Raw genomic sequence first — 22,313 nt, forward strand, 5'->3', positions numbered from 1 at the left:
TGACCCAGCGTGCCTGTGCTGGCTCTTTGAAAGAGCTCTCCAATTAGTCCCATTCCCCTGCCCTGCAGATTTATTCCTACAAGTATTCCCTTTTGAAAGTTATTATTGAATCTGCTTCCACCACCATTTCAGGCACTGCATTCCAGATCATAATATTATGTTATAGCTTTTTGTGTCGTCATGTTTTATGGCAAACATTGACTGCTAGGATTCTCTGTGTGATTGATACATAATCGTGTCTTGCTGAAAGGTTAAAAGTAATGATGTGATAACTTGAACTTTAGTATTCTATTTTAATGGAAACCATAGCCTGCTTAAAATAAATATATTTGTTAAAATAGCAGGCTAAGGAATTTAACATGAATGCATTAAAAGTCGTATACAACAACAACTTGTATTTATATAGCGCCTTTAACATAGTAAAACGTCCAAAGGTTTTAAGGAGCGTCTTAAAGGAGGAGAGAGGTAAAGAGGCGCAGAGATTTAGGGAGGGAATTCCAGAGCTTGGATACTAATCCTTGCACAATGTAGTTTCAAGATCTTGGTGATGAATCATTAATTTTTTTTTTTTGCTTACACGGTGGAACGTGCCCAGCATCTGCTTGGCATCTCCACACATCCCCCTGGCAGCTTGGAACGTGGAGAAGTCTCACCTGCACAGTTTGTCCTCTCACTCAGTGCCACAGCATGTTACCAATGCCACTACACTACTGTGTACGACTAAGTCATTTCTTTGTTCAGATAGACTCACTGACATATCTTTCATTCTGTATGCATCTCTTTTTATGTACAGATGTTCTTGCTTTGGCTATTGCAGTCAAAGAAATGGCAGTAGCTACACGGAAAGCCCGGACTGCTTTGTGGTGTGCCCTCCAAATGACATTACCTAAAACGCCAAATGCCAATCCAGATGACCAAGTTGAAGTAGAACGAGAACTGCAGGATCTAGTAACTAATGGAGACAAAAACTACCAAAACAGAAGCAACTACTATAGTGGGGAAAAGAATGAAGTGGTGAAAACTCGTGTTGATTAGAGAACTGCTGAAGAACTGGAGAAAAAATAATAGACTGAAAAGCCATAAAATAAATGATTCTATTCATTATTACCTTTTGAGTTACTAAAATGTGAATTGGTTAAGTTGCATTGATCACTAATTCAGATTAACTAAAAAGAAATTATTAAGGGGAAAAAAGCTAAATGACATAGTCTCCCCTGAAAAGTAATTATAAACAATGCAGCTCGTGGTCAAGCATGCATTTGGTTAATAAATACAATATCTATATATTGAGACAAGTGATAAAAAGCTTATTTAAAAATCTCACTACCATAATTTAACAAGATCATTTTACCCCATGTTTTGGTGAATTGTTCTTGTCAAATCTTCCCAATCAGAGTGACTAAATCTTCTTAGTCAGGAAATTTTAATCTGTTTGTTTTAGTTTTTGCAAGATGTTTGTTATTTATTACATACATACATACAAAGGTTATAAAGGAGGTCGTGGCTTTCTTTGACATGACCTGAAAGGAAAGGTAACCTCTATTTAGTGAAAGTGAGCAATAGGTGCACCAAGGTGCAGTCTTTTGGTAAGAAGTACGAGAGCTTAAAATCAGTCTAAATCTAAAAAATTACTTAATGCCACGACAGTAAGTGGAGGTTAATTAAACTAATACCGTATACTGCAATTATCCTGTTAAGTAAAAGGTTATCATAGTTTAGATTTAATGGTTCTGTTTTTATTTATATCACCCTAATCTGGTTGGACCCTCTGTTTGGATAATTGAAATTTCAGATAATGTGCAAAGGTCACAGACTTTGTATCATATATTATAGAGACTTGGAGATATTAATTTAATGATATTGAAGATAATTCATTGGAAAATACCATTCATTATTAGTGTAGTATTTTCACATTTATGTAGAAAATAAGAGATACCCAGGGGTGATTAAAAGGTGATAATTTCATTTTGGTGCTTAGGTGATATCAGATTGCAAGTAGGATTTATAAATAATCTGATGCCAGAGATGGAATTACAGCCTTGAGTTTACACTCTGTTATATTTTAAATTATACTTTGAATTTCTTGGAACACTTCAATTAGAGTTTAGATTTTGTTTGCCAACAGTGAGTGTTATGCTGATACGTGATAATATCTACACGGAATAATTAACAATTGTGATGTAAGGTACACACTGACAAGTACAAGGCAGTCATATTGTTAGCAGTTTTCTTTTCCTAGAGTTATGAGTTTTCTTTTCCAAATTCCTCCTCCATTTCACCCCTTCATCTGCTGAAGCTTCCAGCTTTTACTGCAATACAGTTCTATGGCAGACAGCAGCCCAACACTAACTCGCCAAAGTAACATTCTTCATAAGTGAATCTAGGTATAGAGTTTTAGCAGACCAGTTTATCGTGAGGGCTATCACAGCAAAGCCTGATTTTGTTCTCATCTAATATCCATATACACACTTTCCGGAACAGGTCACTGGATAGTGATCAGGAGCAGCAACCCTTCTCTAGCCCAGGGGATATAGAGGTACTCCAAATGCTGCTGTAGCTGAGATCAGCTAATTCAGCACAGACCAGGAATGGAATCTTGGGCTTTCTGGTCTGTATAGTTTAGTGCTATGCCAGACTGTGGCTTTAGCCATTAGGCCATCGGGGGAGCTTATAGTGGTTAATATTTCACATATCACTGTTTGTTGATGCATGTTTTATTTATACAACAGTTTAAAAATCATTTCAGATAGTTTCAATTATTTTTGTTGATGTTGGGCAAGTTTGTTTGTGTCTATGTAGTGAGAAGCTACATGATGGCATTATATGATGCAATTGATATCCCACAATTAATTGTGTTGGTATATGCTATAACAGAATAACAGATTCTGTACTAAACAAATACCAAAACATAATTATATGCATTAACCAATAGCATTTAATAATGCTAATCATAGAAAGCAGTAGATAACTTTCAGCAAGAAAAACATTTTTAGAGAAAAGAAAATAGGAATGCAAAAAACCTAAATGCAATGGTAAAAAACCTCGTAAAATGAAGCATGCAAGGTACTACAAATAGTCTATACCTTTCCAAACTCAAAACAATATCTTTGTTACAAGGAATACTGCTTCATTAACAAAAGCCTGACAAGTACTATTTAATATGGAAATCACATTTTATTATTAAGGATATTTGCAGTGGATGTTGTACTAGCTACAGTATGTGTTGTATTCTGCAGTAAAGCTACAGAAATAATGCATTATTCAACAGTCTAGATGTAATGATTTTGTGGAATTTCTTTTTGTATTTGAAGTGTATTGTTAGCATTTACTAAGTTTGAAGTATACACTTATTTTTAATTAGTGCTGATATGCCACAAACATTTAGTAAGGATATTAATTTACTCTAATTGTTACGGATGTTTTGTTGAATGTAGTTATCTGAGGCAACTTGTTTATGTGTACAGTCTATAAAAGCTAGTGGCTTATTTTCCATATTGTAGATCTGTGGTACTGTTCAAAGTTTTTGTATTGAAACAGTGAGCTGTTCCGCATTTCTAGTTTGAAATCTAGAGGGTATTAAGTCTGATAAATGTGCCCACGCAAACAAGTTTGATATTATGTCAGTAGCAGATACAATAGTAATCTTAGCAGAACACTTGATTCTTGCAACTGGTAAATTGCTTCAAATTTGACTATCGTACTTGATTTAGTGCTATATTATATGGCAAGCTAAATTGTCATTCATTTCAAATTCATTGATCGAATATGTTTGTAAATATCTTAAAATAATTTAAAGATACATTAAATGATTTTGAGATATTCAGTCTAAGATTACTATTGAGAAGTCAGCAACTCATTCAGAGACTCAAATTTGAGCTAGCTCCAAAATTCAATTGTCCATACCAGTGTAATTTTCATTTAGAAATACTGTATCTTGATATGATTTACAGTGGATGTCATGAAATTATTAATAGATTTCTTCCAATTTCTCAACAAAGGAATTGAATAAATTTCAAAAATTATATGAAATATCTTAAAAGGTTTAAACAATTTCTCTTGAAATTAATTTCAAATATTGTTTAATAGTGCATCTTGAGGTTATTCGGAAGGCATTTAATGCAGTCTTCAATTATATTTAAGCTAGGTCAAGATATGTCAAAATAAATGTGATATATCAGATATCTTTAAATGATAATTTGTGTTGTACGATTACCTTCAGGAACTAGAATTCTTTGACCTTTGAGTTTATGAATTGAATGCTAGTTTAGATTAATGAATGAAAGAAACATATCTTTGTCATATGCTTGATAAATTGATCAGGAATACAGTATGAGAAACCTCCTGGATGTTAAAATGTTTTATGTGATCAATGAAATACTTGGTAATGTAATACACAGCTGCTGAAATTGTTATCTTGTGAGTCAACAGAAGGTTGTGCGTTTAAAAAAAAGTGTAGTACTGTAACTACTTGAAACAATGTCATTTATAAATGAGTTAACCCAAGTTCCAAAATTAATATTTAAGAAGTTGACTTTGTATCAAAGAAAATGTGAAATTTTTGATTTTCCTAAGTTAAAAGTTGATATATTTTACTGAACTGTATAGGTTACTGAAAATATGACATTAAATATTGATCTAATTTTTTTTATTAATCTCAATTTTGAAAATGTACAATAGTGGAATATTTAACTTAACTGGATAAAAATAGTTCTATCACCATAATCATCAAATCACACAATAAAAAAATCCAGTTGGTATTTAAAATGTGAAGACGGGAAAATTGAAATTAACAAAACGGCAAGTTGGGGCTAGAAATTTGGCTGGTTAGCACCTCCCATTAGTGCCACCGCCTCCGGAGGGCGATAACGAGCGCTAACCACTTACCGCCTGGGCGCGGTGAGAATATCGCCGCCCGCTAAATTCGGTGGGAGGTTTGCAGTGGCGGTATGACATTGCGCCCCGATCTCCTTCGCCCAGAGATCGTGACGTTAGCACCCCAGACCCAAACTTTGGTTTTGCCCTCTGCAGCATCGCCAGGCGAACACACCGGCAGCTGCAGGAGGCGTTCATCGGGAGGCTGGGCGCTTTGTGGGCGATACTTAAAGGCAAGGTGGCCAAGGTAGGAAAAAAATACTGAAATGCTCGTTTTCTGTATGTTTTGCTTTTTCCCCCCAGCGCTCGATCAGCCCGGCACTCTGCTGCAGTACATCGGGCTAATCGGTCCGGATCGCGGCTGCCATCGGGGACCAGGTAAGTTGCTTTCCCTTGCAGAGCCTGCAGCGATGGCCCTTCCCTTTAAGGGAGGGAAGGAGCCTTCCCATGCGGCAGTGCTGCTCACCTACCGCCATGCCTATTACGCTTCAGGAAGGAAGTGGAGTGCTTGACTTAGCGCTCCACTTCCTTTCTGGAGTGCAAAACCGAATTTTTTAAAAGTTGCAAGACATGCCTGGTGCAAATTTTTTCAACTTTTAAAAGTGAATGCCCTAAACGGGGGGCTAGAATGAATTTCTACCCCCCAAAGTCTTTAGCTAAAGAAAAATAAGTTTTAAGTCCACTTTTAGCACAGAAGTAACATTGAGAGTTCAAAAACTCAGTAAATTAGCTTACTGGCTCAATCTCAACATACATACTGAGAATCAGTCTGATGCCATTAGGGAAAGTTCCTGGTGAAGCCTCTAAAGCACCCAAACACATTTTGGAGAGAATGTACCTTAACAAACCTTGGTGTCAGAAGCAATGTGTGACCTTCCCCACCGCCAACTTTTGAAGCCAACCTTCCATTAACTTTCACTGTCACAGGCAGCATTGTCAACTCTGTTAGCTCCCACTTTTTACTGAAATGTTTTGTCTATTACGTCCATTAATTTCAATGGCTACAGTATTGGGCTATTATTACTCAAGTTTCTTCTCACAAGTCAATTTACAGGGGTTTTACAGGATTTGTCAATTGTAGTCAGAATTTTCAGCATAATTTTTTGTGTAGTTATTTAAATTACCACAAGAGGCATTTCAGAGGTTTTTTCATAAAAATGGCAGTTTTGCATGTTCCAGTTACTATGCCTTTTTTTAAAGTCGGATTTAGTTTCATATTTGAACAATAGTTCATTGTATGTAGGGTTAATGAACTAACTCTACTCCATGACCATTGGTTGGCATTTTTTATTTCGTATCGTGTGCCAAAAACAGACTTCAGTGCATCCCTTTGTTGCACAATTTCTTCTCAACAAAGACTAGTTTAATGTATAACTCTACCTGTAAAGGATTTCAGGCAATTGGGCACGCATTGTATATCTGAGATACCTATCATATCTCGATAGATTGGTACCAAGCATAATTGGTAACGTTCTTTCATAGGCAGTCTACACAAGTTAATCTGATTCTAGCTGTTGCGAACAACAAACTGACATGGATGCCTGACACAGCTGCCAGAACAACATAACAAGGAATTAACTTAATTCATATTTGCAGGACTCTGTTCAATTGTTCTTATTTTCCCTTAGATCTTCAAAAGCATTTGCTCAAACTTTCTCAAATAGCATATTTGGAGAATCATTCAGATAACCATGGAAAGTTTCATGAAGTACTAACGCAGTCTGTAGTTGATTCTTAAAACACCGTCACTCTGTCCAGTCTTTCCTCCCGATGGTGGATTTTTCTCAGGTACTAATTCTTCATGCCCAACAGTAACCCCCCTAAGAAGCTTGCTTCTTCTGCCTTTCAGTCATATAATGACTCTTTGATACAGATCCCACCACCACAGTCCAAGTTGACCACATTCAATCTTTCAACACCCTGGCTGTAGATGGTGGAGATTCGTGAGAAACCACGCCAGGCTCTGTTGGATAATTTACCAATTTAGTAACACAAAATCTACTGAAAAATATAAGATTTTGATCCTCAACACACCCCACAGCAAGATTTTGGGCCCTAACGGTTGTTACTCGCTCTCATTATTTCAAGCATTTGATTTATTATTTTTTTTGCTATCATGGCTTTTGAATTTAATTAACTAAGTTCAATTCCACAAGGTCGACTTAGAAGTCATATTACCCGTGTATGTCATTGCCTCATGACATTTACAAAAGTCTCATATCCAAGTCTTGAGGATTATCAGGCTGTGTAATTCATTCTTTAAAGGACATTTTTATCCTTCGTTGTCAGATTCTATCTTTGTTTTCTAATATAGTACCATTATTAACTTACTGGCCGTGAAATTTGGCTCCTTAGCACCAGCTGTTAGAGGAAAACTGGCAGCCTTGCTCCCGGCAGGCCACCATTTTGGGCAGGTCGGCAGTGTGGTCATTGCCTGTGCTCACTATAGAAATGGTAATGAGGCAGATCGTGACGTCAATCAGTGTGCAACGCTGATTTGAGGCACGATCTGCCTTTTCGACATCGCCACTCCATTCAACGCCCTCTCCAAATCACGAACAGCCGAACTTGCGTTCAGCAGCAGGAAGGACTCCCACCAGCGCAACAACTTGCAGCTGACTTGCTTTTTGATTTCTACTGGCTCTGTGTAAGTTTGTGCAACTGTTTAGAAAGTTCCAATAACTAGAAAGTTCCAGTTATTTAAAGTTGGTAAGGTGACAGGGAGCGTTGCTGCAAGTGGAGAATGCCTTGCTTTTGATTTAAAAGGTTCTGCTCACACCACTTGCTCCTAGTCATGGGGGCACGACTTGCAGTCCCCCTCGTGCTCGTGTATGACAGGGAGATGGAGCAAAGGCAGCAAAGAAGAGGACAATAGCAAAATACTGCGGATGCTGAAAATCTGAAATAACAACATAAAATGCTGAAAACACTCAGCAGGTCAGGCAGCCTCGAGGAGAGCGAAACAGAGTCAACATTTCGAGCCGGGGACCCTTTGTCAGAACTCATGCCTGGTGACTTACCACGTGCAGATCCCGCCTCTATACTACCCTCTAAAGTCCGCAGTGCTATTGTCTGAGCTGGTGCCTAGGTGTGTCAGATCAAGTGATGGTGCCTCTTTTCCTTCACTCTCCTGCTCCATAACATCGGAGAAAGGCTGTGCTCGTGACAGTTCTTGAGTATCTGAAAGGAGAAAAGCACAAGGTCGGGTTGTGGTGAAGAGGGTGGGCGAGGAAGCAAGTTATGCATGGTTACATCAGCTTGTATGAGAAGAGATTGTGGGATGAGGGAGAAGTGGGATGAGAAGAATTAGGTACAAGTAGTGTCATCAGCAATGCTTTCAAACTCGCCGCTCATCACGGTCCGTGACGACCCCTCCAACGATCTCAGCACTGTGTCCTCCAGTTCAGTCAGGTTCTGAAGTCGGGCTTGCCCCCCACCTATTTGGTCCTCCTCACAGCGGTTGTGTGCCACCTTTGCCTGCAAGAGAAAGGGAAGTGTGTCAGTGAGTGCGGTGCAATGTGTTTGGGTTATGTGCCTGTCATGGTTGAATAGCTGACTGTGTACAAGGTGTGAGATGTGGGTGTGAGTCTTGCAGCAGTGGTAAGTGTGTGAAGTGAAGCTATGATTGTGTGGTATGAGTGGTGATTGTTAGTAGGTGAGTGATGGGGGTGTGGTGCATTAAGCAGTGTGTGAGGCTAGTGGTGCAGTTGGTGGGATATGGCATTTGAAGATTCACTCACCTTGACCACTCGTGTGAGGTCATTAAGCTTCTTGCAGCCTGGTTCCAGGGCCTGAGGGCAACATGCGTGACACAGACGGCTTCTGCTATCTCATCCCACAGCCTTCTGGCATGCTACCTGGAAGGCCTCCTGCCCCGCACACTTCCCCCCCACCCCCTCCCTGCCTAAAGCTCTCCACCGGGCTACCTCTTTTAAGACGCTCCTTAAATCCTACCTCTTTGACCAAGCTTTTGGTCACCTGCCCTAATTTCTCCTTATGTGGCTCGGTGTCAAATTTTTTCGTCTTCTAATACTCCTGTGTAGCACCTTGGGATGTTTTACTACGTTAAAGGCACTATATAAATACAAGTTATTGTAGTAGAGGACCTGACATTTGTCTGTGCACCCCCAGGACCAAGGCCTCCAGTGCCAGAGAATCTCCTTGCCTGTTTGGTCATGGCTTCAGTGTGACGATGAGGTGCTTCTGCAACAAAGCACTTCCCCTTTAAGTTGTACAGAAAACCAAGGCCAAATTTTATTGGCCAATAGACTGCATCCGATATTGGTCTGTCTGTTGAGCATTAAGCCAACCAGCAGCGTGTTTAGTGCCGAGATCTGCACTCCAATTATTGTAATGAGCAGGCAGCACGAATTTTGCGTGCTATCTGCACCACTTTGAACGGGTGCAGGCAGGCACATTGCGCTTCACACACGTTTTTCAACTTTATCCAATTTCACCCTGACTGTGTCTTATTGATTGTGTAGTATCTTATTTGTTAATTCTATTAGTCTTTGCTTGAACATAAATGGTCTAATAATATGGTATTTATTGCCTTTTGGAGCAGACAATAAAATGTGGCAGGCTCCCTATGCAATTAACTACAGTACAGTGCAATTGTTAGTCCTGTACGATAGCATAATACTGCAGATGTTGGAAATCCGAAATAACAACAGAAAATGCTGGAAAAACTCAGGTCAGGCAACATCCGTGGAGAGAAATTTGAGTTGACGTTTCGGGTCTCACCCTTCTTCAAAACTGGAAAGAAAAGAAAATAGATCGAAGGCAGGGCTGCGATCGGACAAAAGAAGTGAAAGAAACAAAAGAGCTAGACGAGATGGTAATAGGCTGAGATTAGGTGTAAAGTGTACTGGCAGGGCAAGAGATAGCTGCCAGGTGTGAGAGAGAAACAAGAGGGGGGGGGGAGAGAAGGAGTGGAAAAATGACAAGAAAAAATGTGTAATAGGGGCTGAGGTTATGATCTGAAATTGTTGAACTCGATATTGAGTGCGGAAGGCTGCAGAGTGCCTAATCGGAAGGTGAGGTGCTGTTCCTCGAGTTTACGTTGAGCTTCCGTGGAACAATACAAGAGGCCAAGGACGGTGAGGTCCGAGTGGGAATGGAGCGGTGAATTAAAATGACAGGCGACCGGAAGCTCGGGGTCACCCTTATGGACTGAACGGAGGTGTTCCGCAAAGCGGTCACCCAATCTGCGTTTGGTCTCCCCAATGTAGAGGAGACTGCATCGTGAGCAGCGAATACAGTATACTAGATTGCGAGAAGTACAAGTAAATCGCTGTTTCACCTGGAAGGGGTGTTTGGGGCCCTGGACAGTGGGAAGGTATAGGGGCAGGTGTTACACCTCCGCTTGCACGGGAAGGTGCCAGGGGAAGGGCTGTTTGGGGTGATAGAGGAGTGGACTAGAGTGTCTCGGAGGGAGCAGTCCCTACGGAATGCTGAAAGCCCACTATCCACTTAGCCAAAGTCACAGATTTCAGTTCATCAACCTAAGGGAAGCTGCCTCTCTACAATGTTCACAAGCTAAAAATATTAGAGAAAGCCCAAACTGCAATTTTTTTAAAAAGATTATAACCCACGCTATATGTTTCAATTTCAGCACAAAGGGCGTTTTTTCTACTTTTTGCTGCAAGGGAAAGCGAATAGTTAGTCAAATGGATTCCAGTTGAAACTGCTCTTAAAAAAAAAAGGAACAGCTGTCCGTAGCTTTCCTATAATCTACAGTACCCTATTTGCAAAGTGTACCTTCATTTGAATAACGAGTATTGTATTTACAAGGTGACAAATTTGCCTTTTTATTCTTATGAATTACAATGAAAAATACTTTAATTTCCCAAACATACAATTAAAGTGAATAATAGTTCAAATAAATTCAGTAGATGTTTTCAGTTTCAGTGCTGGAAAATACACCATCCCTCAACAAAAACCCAAAATAAAAGTGACGTCCTACTTTGTCAAAAATGGTTAAAGCTATCCGGAAACTGATATAAAAAAAAGTCTTAAAAAAGGAAGCATTGTTCGGTCTCCAGAAAATCCTTTATTCTTCAGTTACATTTCATCAAATTAACAGAAATCTTCCTTCACTGAAGGGGTTCCGCTGTAGCATGTGTGTGTTTCAACAACTCCTAGCTTCCTCCGTGTAGGCTATTTTCATGTAAGTGTTAGACACTACAAACTGAAACACATTACATAAAAATTGGAAATACCTAATTGAACAGCCCATGAACAACAAAAGACCTATCAAAGATTTTTTTTTTTAATATGGCCTTGAACTTTCAGTTTTGACACAATACATTGCAAAAATTTGGCATTTTATGAAGCAAAATATTTTTCAAATGTCACCAGACCACCTCCCCCTCAAATAAAAGTTGTTGGTGCTGCAGAGTTTATATTACTTGTGGATGCAAACTTTGCGCCTCGGAATATCTTCACACTCCAGTCTACTAGATTTTTCAAATCCATCTTTACCGCTTTCGTTCTCCTTTCTGAGTTCTCTTCTTCTCCTTTTCTTTTCTTTCCTGTTTTGCAAGCTTGTCTTTCTCTCGTTGTAGTTTATCTTGCTCCTTCTTCTTTTGTGCATCTCCCCGAGCCTTCTCCCTTTCTGCTTTTTTTGCAACAAGAACCGCCTCAACGTTTGTGTTTTTAAAAAGAGCTAAAAGTTAAATTAAGGAATTATTCCAACTAACTGACGTTCAGGTAACAATCACAATTATTTCTCTCCATGATTAAAAGTCTTAATTTATTTACTACTTTCTATATACATTCTTTTGAGAAAAAAGAACTGAAAGAAACAAACAAAATATGAGTTATGAAAGGGGCATTAAAACAGAGGTTGAGTTTGTGTGTCTGCATAATTTTTTCTATAAGTATACTTGGGGGACACATCCTCAATTTAACCTGCTCCACCAGAGCTTGTTGCTTCCTGATCAGACACAAGATCAAATGTAATTTTCAGTTTTCTGCATCTACATCTGTCAAATTTACTGCCCGAGTAATGTCAGGCTGCATGGGAATAGTAATGGATGGCCACGCAGCACCCAATGAGCCCACAGTGAAGGTGACAATCCTATCAGAATGCCCTATTTTTTTGTAAATTTCATATACTGGTAGACCTTTCATGCGGTTGCTCAGATAGTCTAAGGCTTGAATCGTGGTTTGTGATACTTACAAATCTACAGTCTATACCACTTCAGAGGATTGTGTACTGAATTGGCATGGTACATGGTAAGAGTTGTAGTCCCAGATGAGTAAATGTGGCACAGGTTGGAGGCTAGCAGGAATCTGAGGACAGGGCAATGGGGCCCTAACAGCAGGGAGGCTTACCTGATGTAATGTTATGCCATGTCATGAAATGTCTGAACAGTTTGTACACATGGAGAACTCAAAACCATAGAATAGTACAGCACAGGCCATTCAGCCCATCAAGTCTTCACCAGCTCTTTTGAACAGCAATCCAGTTAGTCCCACTCCCTCTCTCTTTCCCCATATCCCTGCTATTTTTTCTCCAAGTATTTATCCAATTCCCTTTTGAAGGCTACTATTGAATCTGTATTCACCACCCTATCAGGCAGTGCATCCCAAATCCTAGCCACTTACTGCTTAAAGCTTTTCCTCATGTCACCTGTTTCTTTTGCCAATCACCATCAATCTGTGCCCTCTGGTTATCCACCTTCAGAAATAGTTTCTCTATCTAAATCCTTCATGATTTCAAACATCTCTATCAAATCTCCTCTTAGCTTTCTCTGCTCCAAGGAGAACAACCCCAGCTTCTCTAGTCTATCCACATAACTGAAGTCCCTCATCCCTGGAACCATTCTAGTAAATCTCTTCTGCACCCTCTCCAAAGCTTTCACGTCCTTCCTAAAGTGTGATGCCCAAAATTAGACACAATACTCCAGCTGGGGCCAAACTAGTGTTTATATAGGTTTAGCATAACTTCCTGGCTTTTGTACTCCATGCCTGTTTATAAAGCCCAGCATCCCATGTGCTTTATTAACTGCTTTGTTACCCTGTCCTGCCACCTTCAAAGATTTGTGCACAAACACCCCCAGTTCTCTCTGTTCTTGCACCCCTTTTATAATTGTACCATTTGGCTTGTATTGTCTGTCTTCATTCTTCCTACCAAAATTCATCACCTCACACTTTTCTGCATTGAATTTCATCTGCCACGTGTCTACCCATTCCACCAGCCTGTCTATGTCCTCTTGAAGCCTATTACTATCTTCTTCATTGTTTACTACACTTACTGTCATCTGCTTACTGTAATATGCCTATAGAAGACCTTTGGATTCCCTTTTATGTTAGCTGCCAATCTATTCTCGTACTGTCTCTTTGCCCCTCTTATTTCCTTTTTGACTTCTCGACTTTTTATATTCAGCCTGAATATTCTTATATGGGCAGCTGTTGCTGATTGTCAGTGGCCCAGCTACTGTCTAACCAAGAGAGTTACATAAATACAATGGAACATGCCATACTCGGTTTAAGTATTGTAAGTTAAGAAGCCACAACTTCTTTGCCCATTAAGAATATGACCAAAGTAACTTTAGCTATAAAAAGACCACTTATACCAAAATAAATGCAATGGAAAAAGGATACATTTATCACTATCAAAGTTAAATGATCCACTTGCTCCATGGGCTTCTTCATCTTCAGTGCTCAAGTTAAAGAAACTGAAAGTTTAAGCTGTGAGTAACAAATAACATCAACGGATGATGAGCTAGTGGTTGAGTGTTGATTTGATCACACGGCTGTTTCAGATATGATACATAACCATCGAACTGCATATGGACTTTTAGCAAGTTTCATTTAATGGACCCACCCTTATTCTCCCACCCCCAAAATATATGTAGGATTTTTTTCCTCCTCCAATTCTCACGTGCCTATAGTGATTTTTTAAAGCAGGAATTAACTGAAAGTAGCATCACACATCCTCAGTTAATCATTACCAACGAGAAAGTAACTTCAAGAGGATCATTGCAAAAAGAAAATAAATGGGCCAGGCAAGGTGGCTAAGTGAATTAGTCTGCAGTCCCTTCACCCCTGGGGAATGAATGGGTTAAAACCGAATGTAGTATAATGAAATGTGATTAGTCAGTATCAATCCAATTCCAAGTGGATTTAAGTCAACAGAAATCTACCCAGAATTTAGCACAAATTGGCAATCTTACTCAGATACCACAAGAATGGCTGGTTCAGGAAACATAAGCATCACCCTTGGTAATTGTTCTTGCAATGTAGGAGACACACAAGGCAGTATTTATTGCCAATCCGTAGTTGTCCTGAGGGTATTAAAAGTCAACCACATTGTATGGGATTTGAGTCACATATTCCCTTCCTTGGAGGGTATTAATAAACCGGTTAGGTTTTTGTGACAATCCAGCAGCTTTTGTGGTCAGATTTATTGAATTCAATTTCACAAATTACTATGGCGAGATTTGAACTTCAAACCTGTGGGCTGCCAGTCTACTATTATGAAAGGGTTTGATTGGGTCAGCATAGAGATGATGTTCCCACTTGCAGGCGAGACCAGAACTAGGCGCCATAAATATAAGATAGTCACTAACAGGGTTGTAAGGGCTGGAGGAGGTAACAGAAAGGGAGGGGTGAGGCATGGAGGGATTTGAAAACAAGGATGAGAATTTTAAAATCAAGGTATTGCCAACCAATGTAGGTCAGCGAACACGGGTGATACGTGAACAGGACTTGGTGCAAGTTAGGATACGGGCAGCGGAATTTTGGATGAGCCCAGGTTTGCGGCGGGTGGAAGACGGGAGGCTAGCCAGGAAGTTGCAAACAGTCCAGTTCCGCTTCAGACAGCGGCCAGGAAGGTGGATGGAGTCGGTGGTTAGAGAATGGACTGTGTGTCGGGGACCGAAGATAACCGCTTTGGTCTTCCCAATATTTAGTTAGAGGAAATTTCTGCTCATCCAATACTGGATGTCGGACAAGCAGCATTTCAAATTAAAGGCAGTGGAGGGGTCAAGATAGGTGCTGGTAAGGTAGAGAGAGCTGGGTGTCGTCAGCGTACACGTGGAACCTGATGTTCTGTGGCATCACATCCTCAAGACATCCCAAAGTGCTTTGCAATCAATGGATTATTTGTGAAGTGCAGTCACTTTGGCAGCCATATTGCCTATATAACAAATGTGCAAAAAACAACAAATGAATCAATGACCAGTAAAGCTGTTTTGGTGGTGTCTGTTGAAGGAGGCATGTTAGCCAGGAATTGAAAGACATTAATTTTGTGGTGCGTGCTTTTTAATTAAGTACAGAAATGTGTTTTATTATTATGTTTTAAATACATCATTTCTGATCATTGCACTCTCTCTCCTTCATACTTACAAGATAAGAAGTCATGGTATATCAGTCTATGGCAGTGTTTTGGTGCACCAATGGTCAGACACAATGAAGGAGATACATCCCTTAGTTTGTAAAATTGTGTCAGGCCAGTTATCAGAAGCACTGAGGTATGTCCCCTAATGGGTTGAGGTATTAACAAAGCTGATTCCATTTACCTCTAAGAGCAATTAAACAGCAGCACCAGTAAAGACCCATTAGAAGGTTATGATAACATTCATAGGAAAGATCTAGTAGCGCAGTAATATGTGAACTAACCTGTGAAATGTTTTAGTAGCATTACATATTCATCTTCCTTCATTTCAAAGTATCTTTTACACTTTTTTATATATTTCTATATTTATTAAAAAGAAAATAGAGGTCTCTCATCATAGTGCTATTTAATTATTTTTCAACCCCACCCCCCCACACCAAAAAAAATTACTGAAGTCTGTGCTCATTTATTGCAGGAGTGGGTGGATGGGAAGAGCAAGACTCAGCTTTCAAATCAATGTTAGTAAAGTTATTCCACTGAAGATATCTCAATTCTTCTTCCCAAGAAAGCAATACCAGAAAGGATATTCCTCCTCATCCGTTATATTTGCATATTGTGCAAGAACTGCAGCTTTCCTGGATTTCTCCTCTTCTGAAGGACCTTTTTGTTTCACAACAATCTGAGCCTGTTTCTCAATCAGACTTGCAATGGCGTGTACTTCATCTTAAAACCATAGACAGAAGAACTGAAGTTAGATATTAAAGTTTTATATTTAGAATACCAAAAGCAGCAAAGGTTTTTCCTTCTGATATTATCTTCATAACAATCTTTAACATTTGTACAAATAAAACAAATATCCTACATAGTTGTGCATACTCACCCAATTTATTGACTTCATGCATTTAAAATATGCAAAAAAAAGAACAGCAATTATTGGACATCTGAGATTATCCTGATCTTTACCTTCAACGTTTTTCTCTTGTGTGATATTGTTTGTGGTCTCAGACCACTTTTGAATTATTTCTTTGCAAATGATTGCTAATGAATCTTCATCCTGAAAGAAACAACAACAGTAGAACTGCAGATTTATATACAGCTAGCTACAGAGGAAAAATTAACATTGAATTCAAGACTAACAAATGCAGACTCATGTATGCGGCTCAAAGTTAGTTTGGTCTTTTGTAAAGACTTTTTTTTGGAGCAAAGGCTGTGGGCCCCGACAATATCCAGCTGTAGTGCTGAAGACCTGTATTCCAGAACTAGTCACGCCCCTAGCTAAGTTGTTCCAGTACATCATCTACCCAGCAGCAATGCGTAAAATTGCCCAGGTATGTCCTGTCCACAAAAAGCAGGATAAAACCAACCCGGCCAAATACCACCGCATCAGCCTACACCCAATCATTAGTAAAGTGATGGAAGGAGTCATCAGCAGTGCCATCAAGCAGCATTTACTAACTAATAAACTGCTCACCAATGCACAGTTTGGGTTCCACCAGGACCACCTTATTACAGCTTTGGTCCAAACATGGGACAACAAGACCTAAATTCCAGACATGAGGAGATAGTGACTGCCCGTGACATAAAAAGCCAATCATCTCAGCCCCAGCATGAGTTTCTCAAGGCAGCGTCTTAGGCACAACTATCTTCAGTTGCTTCCTCAATGACCTTACTTCCATTGTAGAGTCAGAAATGGAGCTGTTCACTGATAATTGCAGTATTGAGCTCAATTTGCAATTCCTCAGATAATGAAGCAGTCCATACCCTCATACAGCCAAGACCTGGACAACATCCAGGTGGCAAGTAACATTTGCGTCACACAAGTGCCATGCAATGACCATCTTCAACAATAGAGAGCTTAGCTAACTACTCTTGATATGCAATTGCATTACCATCACCGAGTCCCCCACTATCAACATCCTGGGGGTCACCATTGACCAGAAATTGAATATGACCAGCAGGTCATAGGCTGGGTATTCTGTGGCACGTGGCTCATCTCCTGACTTCCTAAAACCTCTCCACCACCTACCAAGCAAAAATCAGAAGTGTGATGGAATACTCTCCACTTGCCTGTATGGGTGCAGCTCCAACAACACCAGCTGCTCGACATCATCTAGATCTCTGGGAGACTCCAGAGGTAAAAGTGTAGGGATGAAAAGAGAAGCCATTGCTGAAGATGCCCTGGCTCTGATTAGATAGGCAAGGGTAGAACCAATCAAGGGAAACCCCACTAAGCTGTACAACAAAGGAGTGGCATCAGTGGAGGATGGTAGGGCTGAAAGTTGAAGGCTGCAGGGGTGAGGAAAACAAGCATGGTCACGAAGGATGCCCTTTATGACTTTGGGTAGGGCCATTTTTGTTCTGTGGCAGAGGCGGAAACCTGATAGAGAGATTCAAACAGGGACTTACAGGAAAGCAGATTTGGGAGGTGCCGGCATGTTCAATGACAGAGAAAACAGAGGCTGGATGTGAGGTAATAGTTTGCACGGTCAGAGAAGTCAACTGGTTTTTGAGCAGTGGGGCGATCACAAAAGGGATGGGGCAGTACCTGAGAAAAGAGGTCCATTTATAAAATAATCTAACATAGGCCTAGGAAATGAAGTTGGTGGTCAGCAGCGTAGTGGAAATGGGGTGAGGGGAGCAGTAAGTGGGTGTCATGGATGAGCTGAGATCAGAGAGGGCACGAGGAGTAGGGGGAAGAGAAAATAATGTTGGTTATCTGTTATGAAATTGTCCGCTACTATGAAGATGGATAGACTATGATCTAAATATTTTAGTACTCTGCGTAATTAACTTGTGGTCCTAAGTGGATATTTGCTCCTGACAGAACTTAAAGCAGCTTTAGTAATTCTTTTGCAACATTGGGTCTCATCTTTGCCACAGACCCTGAAGAGAAGACTTTTTTTTATGCCTAATCATTTCTTCTAACCTTGATTTGACTTTTCATATCCCTCCCCCGTCCGATTTATGTGTCATTCATCTTCGTACGACGATGCCCCAGACTCGATAAAAATGACCAGTAGCAACATGGCGCCATATTTGTCTATTCCCTGTTAGTTTTTAAGAGCACCCTATTAGGCGTTTCAGTAATCCACGTATGGTTAATTTGAATCGTGGGTGAAGAGTAAAGCTCCAAAAAGAATTTTGGTGGGAGCGGTGGAAATTAAATCAGTTATTTTGAACACTACTTTAAACACGTTACAGGCCCACGAAGGGTGGCAATTTTATTTCTGTATAACGAGTCAAACTTTTTTTTTTGCCTTTAATCAAAAGTTTTCGGAAGAGGAGAGGGAAATAACAGCAGGATATAAATGTGTAACTTCGAGGGCGGTATCTGGGCGAGTATTCACCCCACCCCACCATATATTGCATATGCGCCTATTGAAGCAAATAAAAATGAGACATCAATACATTCAGTAGCCAGATGATAGAACAGAAAAACATATTCTAAAACATGGTTTAGGCCGCTACGTGAGGAATCAGGGCTATATTTACAGTTGCATGTACTGTGACAGAATTAGCCACTTCAGCACTGCATCGAATTACAGCAGACGTTTCAAATTACCATAAATGTCAGAAATCAAAGAGATAAACCAGCATGTTTTTCGACTTTGATGTGTAAAAAAAAACCAGCAACAGCATTGACTGGAGAAAACAGATTTTAAAATAAGACCAGCCGGGACGGGTAAGGCGCGCAGACCGAATCCAGAATCCACACGGTCGGGCGGGGAGTGCAGCAGTGCAGCTCACCATAAAAGCGGATAAGATGCCTTGCAGCGCCTCCGACTTTTCCTCTTCTTCCTCCTCCCGCAGGATCCCGTGGATGTACGCGCCGTAGACGACATCGTCGATCTCCAGCTGCAGCAGCCGCTTGCTCAGCCAGGTTGTGAAGAGCGCCGCCTGTGCCTGGCCGCTGGGCGCCGCCATCTTGTCTGTCTGTGTGTGAGGGAGAAGGCGGAGGGGGGGCTTCATCCCCACTCCGGGCTGCCCGCGGAGCTGCCTGACCGGCCGCCAGTCCTCAGCCAATCGGCGGCGCCGCCCTTTGACCCCCCCGCGCTCCCCGCACCCGAGCGGCCGCCCGCTGCAGCTTGGCGCTAAAGCGCGGCCTAGTTTGAAATTCCAAAAACCAAACGGCCCGAGGCGGCGGAGAAACCCGAGAAAAGCGAAAGGTTCAAACACGGTCAGAGGCTTCCGACAGCAGACGGTAACTCGGGCCCTTTCTGTTCCCGGTGACCGGGTGGGGGGGTTTGAATTGACTTTAAACCCCCCCCCCCCTCACTCACACCATAATCTTGACTGGAGACGGCTCGTTTTATTGATTGTTTTCTCTCTTCAGATTTGGGAGCCTGGGTGTGGCGGCGGCGGTCTTTAAATGGCCGCCGCTGCCGTTGTGAAGGCCCCTTGAGAGGGTGCAGAGGAGATTGACCAGATTGTTTCAGGGGATGGGGGGATCACAGCTACCAGGACAGGTTGGAGAAGTTGGATTTGTTTTCATTAGAGCAAAGGAGGTTGAGGGGTGATTTGATAGAGGTGTACAAGATTATGACGGGTTTGGATAGGCTAGAGGGGGGAAAGGTTGTTCCCACTAGTTGATGGTACAAGGACTAGGGCAACACAGATTTAAGGTTTTGGGCAAGAGATACAGGGGGGACGTGAGGAAAAACTTTTTTACGCAGTGAGTGGTGAGGACTTGGGACTCGCTGCCGAGGGAACTGGAGACACTCAATGTTTTCAAAGAAAGAAAGACTTGCATATAAGAAAGACTTTATACAGCGCCTTTCACGACCACCAGACGTCTCAAAGCGCTTTACAACCAGTGATGTACTTTTGAAGTGGAGTCACTGTTGTAATTTAAGGGGAGACTGGATAGGCACTTGAGGGAAATAAACTTGCAGGGCTACGGGGATAGAGCGGGGGAATGGGACTGACTGGATTGCTCTACAGAGAGCTGGCACGGACTCGATGGGCTGAATGGCCTCCTTCTGTGCCGTTATGACTCTATGACTAATCCCTGGCTGAGAGGGAGGGGAGGGGGGCAGAGCTCTGTTAAAAAGAAAAGACTTGTCTTTATATACAGCGCTTTTCACGACCTCAGGACGTGGACTTCCCAAAGCGCTTTATAGTCCATGAAGTACTTTTTTTTCAGGTGTTGTAGCAAATGCCAATTTGCACACAGCAAGCTCCCACAAACAGCAATGTGATAACGAGCAGAAAATCTTGTTTTTTAAGGGATGTCGGTTGAGGGGTAAATATTGGCCCAGGACACCGGGGATGACTCGGAACAAAAGCAAAATACTGCGGATGCTGGCAATCTGAAATAAAAACAGAAAATTGCTGGAAATACTCAGCAGGTCAGGCAGCATCTGTGGAGAGAGAAACAGAGTTAACGTTTCAGGTCGATGACACTTCGTCAGAACTAGGGATAACTCCCTTGATCCTCTTTGAATTAGTGCCGTGCGATCTTTTACGTCCACCCGAGAGGGCAGACGGGGCCTCGGTTTAACGTCTCATCCGAAAGACGGCACCTCCGACAGTGCGGTACTCCCTCAGCGCTGCACTGGGAGTGTCAGCCTAGATTTTTGTGCTCAAGTCTCTGGAGTGGGACTTGAATTCACAACTTTCTGACTCAGGCGAGGGTGTCCAGTGGTTGTGAAAAGTGCTGTGTAAATGCAAGTCTTTTATTTGTTTTCTAGGAACGTCTGGGGGCATCCTCCTGTAAATGTTGATTTTGTCACTATTTGATGCATTTTCCAGCATACTGAAGTAGACATCTATTTAGATGTGTAGATACTACTTCACATGAGATAACGATATTTAAGTTTACGATGGGCAAGATTTTCCAATGAAAATATATATGAATAAGGATTTTGCACAGTATGTGAGCGGGAGAGGTGGAGAAGGCCCAGGACAGAGTGCGGACCTAAGCGGGAGCAACATAAAGGGGGAGGCGGAGAAGGCCCATGACAGTGCGGACCTGAGCGGGAGCAGCAGCAGCATAAAGGGAGCTGAGCGGCGATTCAGAAAAAACACGAGTGACGTCAGGATAGCTGGTAACTAGTTGGTTGGTAAAGTCACTTTTTTTTCTCCAAGTTAGGGGCCGGGTTTAAATAGCTGGTTAGGGATAAAGCAGGAGCTTGGAAATTAGTAACTTAATACTATATATTAATCATTTGAATTAGATACATCTTAGTCTTAAGTTTCTGTAAAGTTGGTTAATAGTCGAATAAATAAAGGCATGGTAGGGCAGCTCGGTCCAGCGGAATGCGATGTGGGAACTCCAGGACGCTTCCCGTGTCCTGGACAACCACGTGTGCAGGAGGTGTCGTCAGTTGGAGGAGCTCGAGCTCCGGGTTTCGGAGCTTGAACAGCAGCTGGCGTCACTGCAGTGCATCCGCAAGGCTGAGAGCTGCATGGACAGCACGTTTTAGAAGATGGTCACCCTGCAGCTAAGGAGTGTGCAGGCAGAGAGGGAATGGGTGACCGCCAGACAGAAGAGGAGGACAAGGCAGGTAGTGCAGGAGTCCCCTGACTGCATCTTGCTCTCCAACCAGTATTCTGTTCTGAGTACTGGTGAGGGCGATGGTTCCTCTGGGGAGTACAGCCAGAGCCAAGTCCACAGCACCACGGGTGGCTCAGCTATAGGGGGGGGGGGCGGGAGGAGAAAGATAGGGAAAGCAATAGTGGTAGGGCATTCAATAGTTAGGGGAGCAGACAGGTGTTTCTGCAGCTGTAGACGTCATTCCAGAATGGTATGTTGCCTCCCTGGTGCCAGGGTTAAGGATGTCATCGAGCGGCTGCAGAGCATTCTATCGGGGGAGGGATAACAGCCAGAGGTCGTGGTTCATATCGGTAGTAATGACATAGGTAGAAAGAGGGATGAGGTCCCGCGGGCAGATTTCAGGGAGCTCAGACAGAGATTAAAAAGCAGGACCTCGAAGGTAGTAATCTCTGGATTACTCCCGGTGCCACACACAAGTGAGTATAGAAATAGGAGGATAGAGCAGATGAATGCGTGGCTGGAGAGATGGTGCAGGAGGGAGGGCTTCAGATTCCTGGGGCATTGGGGCCGGTTCTGGGGGAGGTGGGACCTGTTCAGACC

General features: G+C 41.8%; 3 protein-coding genes across 4 annotated transcripts in view; 2 read left to right on the forward strand and 1 right to left on the reverse strand.

Annotated features, from left to right (window-relative positions):
- meioc (meiosis specific with coiled-coil domain) overlaps positions 1-4,637 on the forward strand; it is a 77,069-nt gene extending 72,432 nt beyond the window's left edge. For both annotated transcript variants that reach the window (XM_085966252.1, XM_085966253.1), the window contains one exon: positions 794-4,637. In XM_085966252.1, coding sequence (XP_085822378.1) covers positions 794-1,035 — 242 coding nt within the window. In that variant the 3' untranslated portion in view covers positions 1,036-4,637. The remainder of the gene's footprint in view (positions 1-793) is intronic.
- Positions 4,638-10,669: 6,032 nt separating this feature from the next.
- ccdc43 (coiled-coil domain containing 43) lies at positions 10,670-19,186 on the reverse strand. The gene is made up of 5 exons (XM_085966256.1): positions 18,965-19,186; positions 16,181-16,271; positions 15,805-15,940; positions 13,483-13,538; positions 10,670-11,539 (listed from the first exon to the last, which is right to left on the reverse strand). The coding sequence occupies exons 1-5, from the start codon at positions 19,184-19,186 to the stop codon at positions 11,352-11,354; spliced, it is 693 nt and encodes a 230-aa protein (XP_085822382.1). The 3' UTR covers positions 10,670-11,351.
- A 142-nt stretch (positions 19,187-19,328) lies between these two features.
- The window catches only part of LOC147101083 (uncharacterized), a 40,543-nt gene continuing 37,558 nt past the window's right edge, over positions 19,329-22,313 (forward strand). Inside the window, exon 1 of the mRNA XM_085966255.1 lies at positions 19,329-19,418. The gene's annotated coding sequence lies outside the window, so the exon portion shown is untranslated. The remainder of the gene's footprint in view (positions 19,419-22,313) is intronic.

The sequence above is a fragment of the Somniosus microcephalus genome, chromosome 24, assembly GCF_052327205.1.
Source record: "Somniosus microcephalus isolate GS21.2 chromosome 24, FLI_Smic_1.0, whole genome shotgun sequence".
In the NCBI taxonomy this organism is placed as follows: domain Eukaryota; kingdom Metazoa; phylum Chordata; class Chondrichthyes; order Squaliformes; family Somniosidae; genus Somniosus; species Somniosus microcephalus.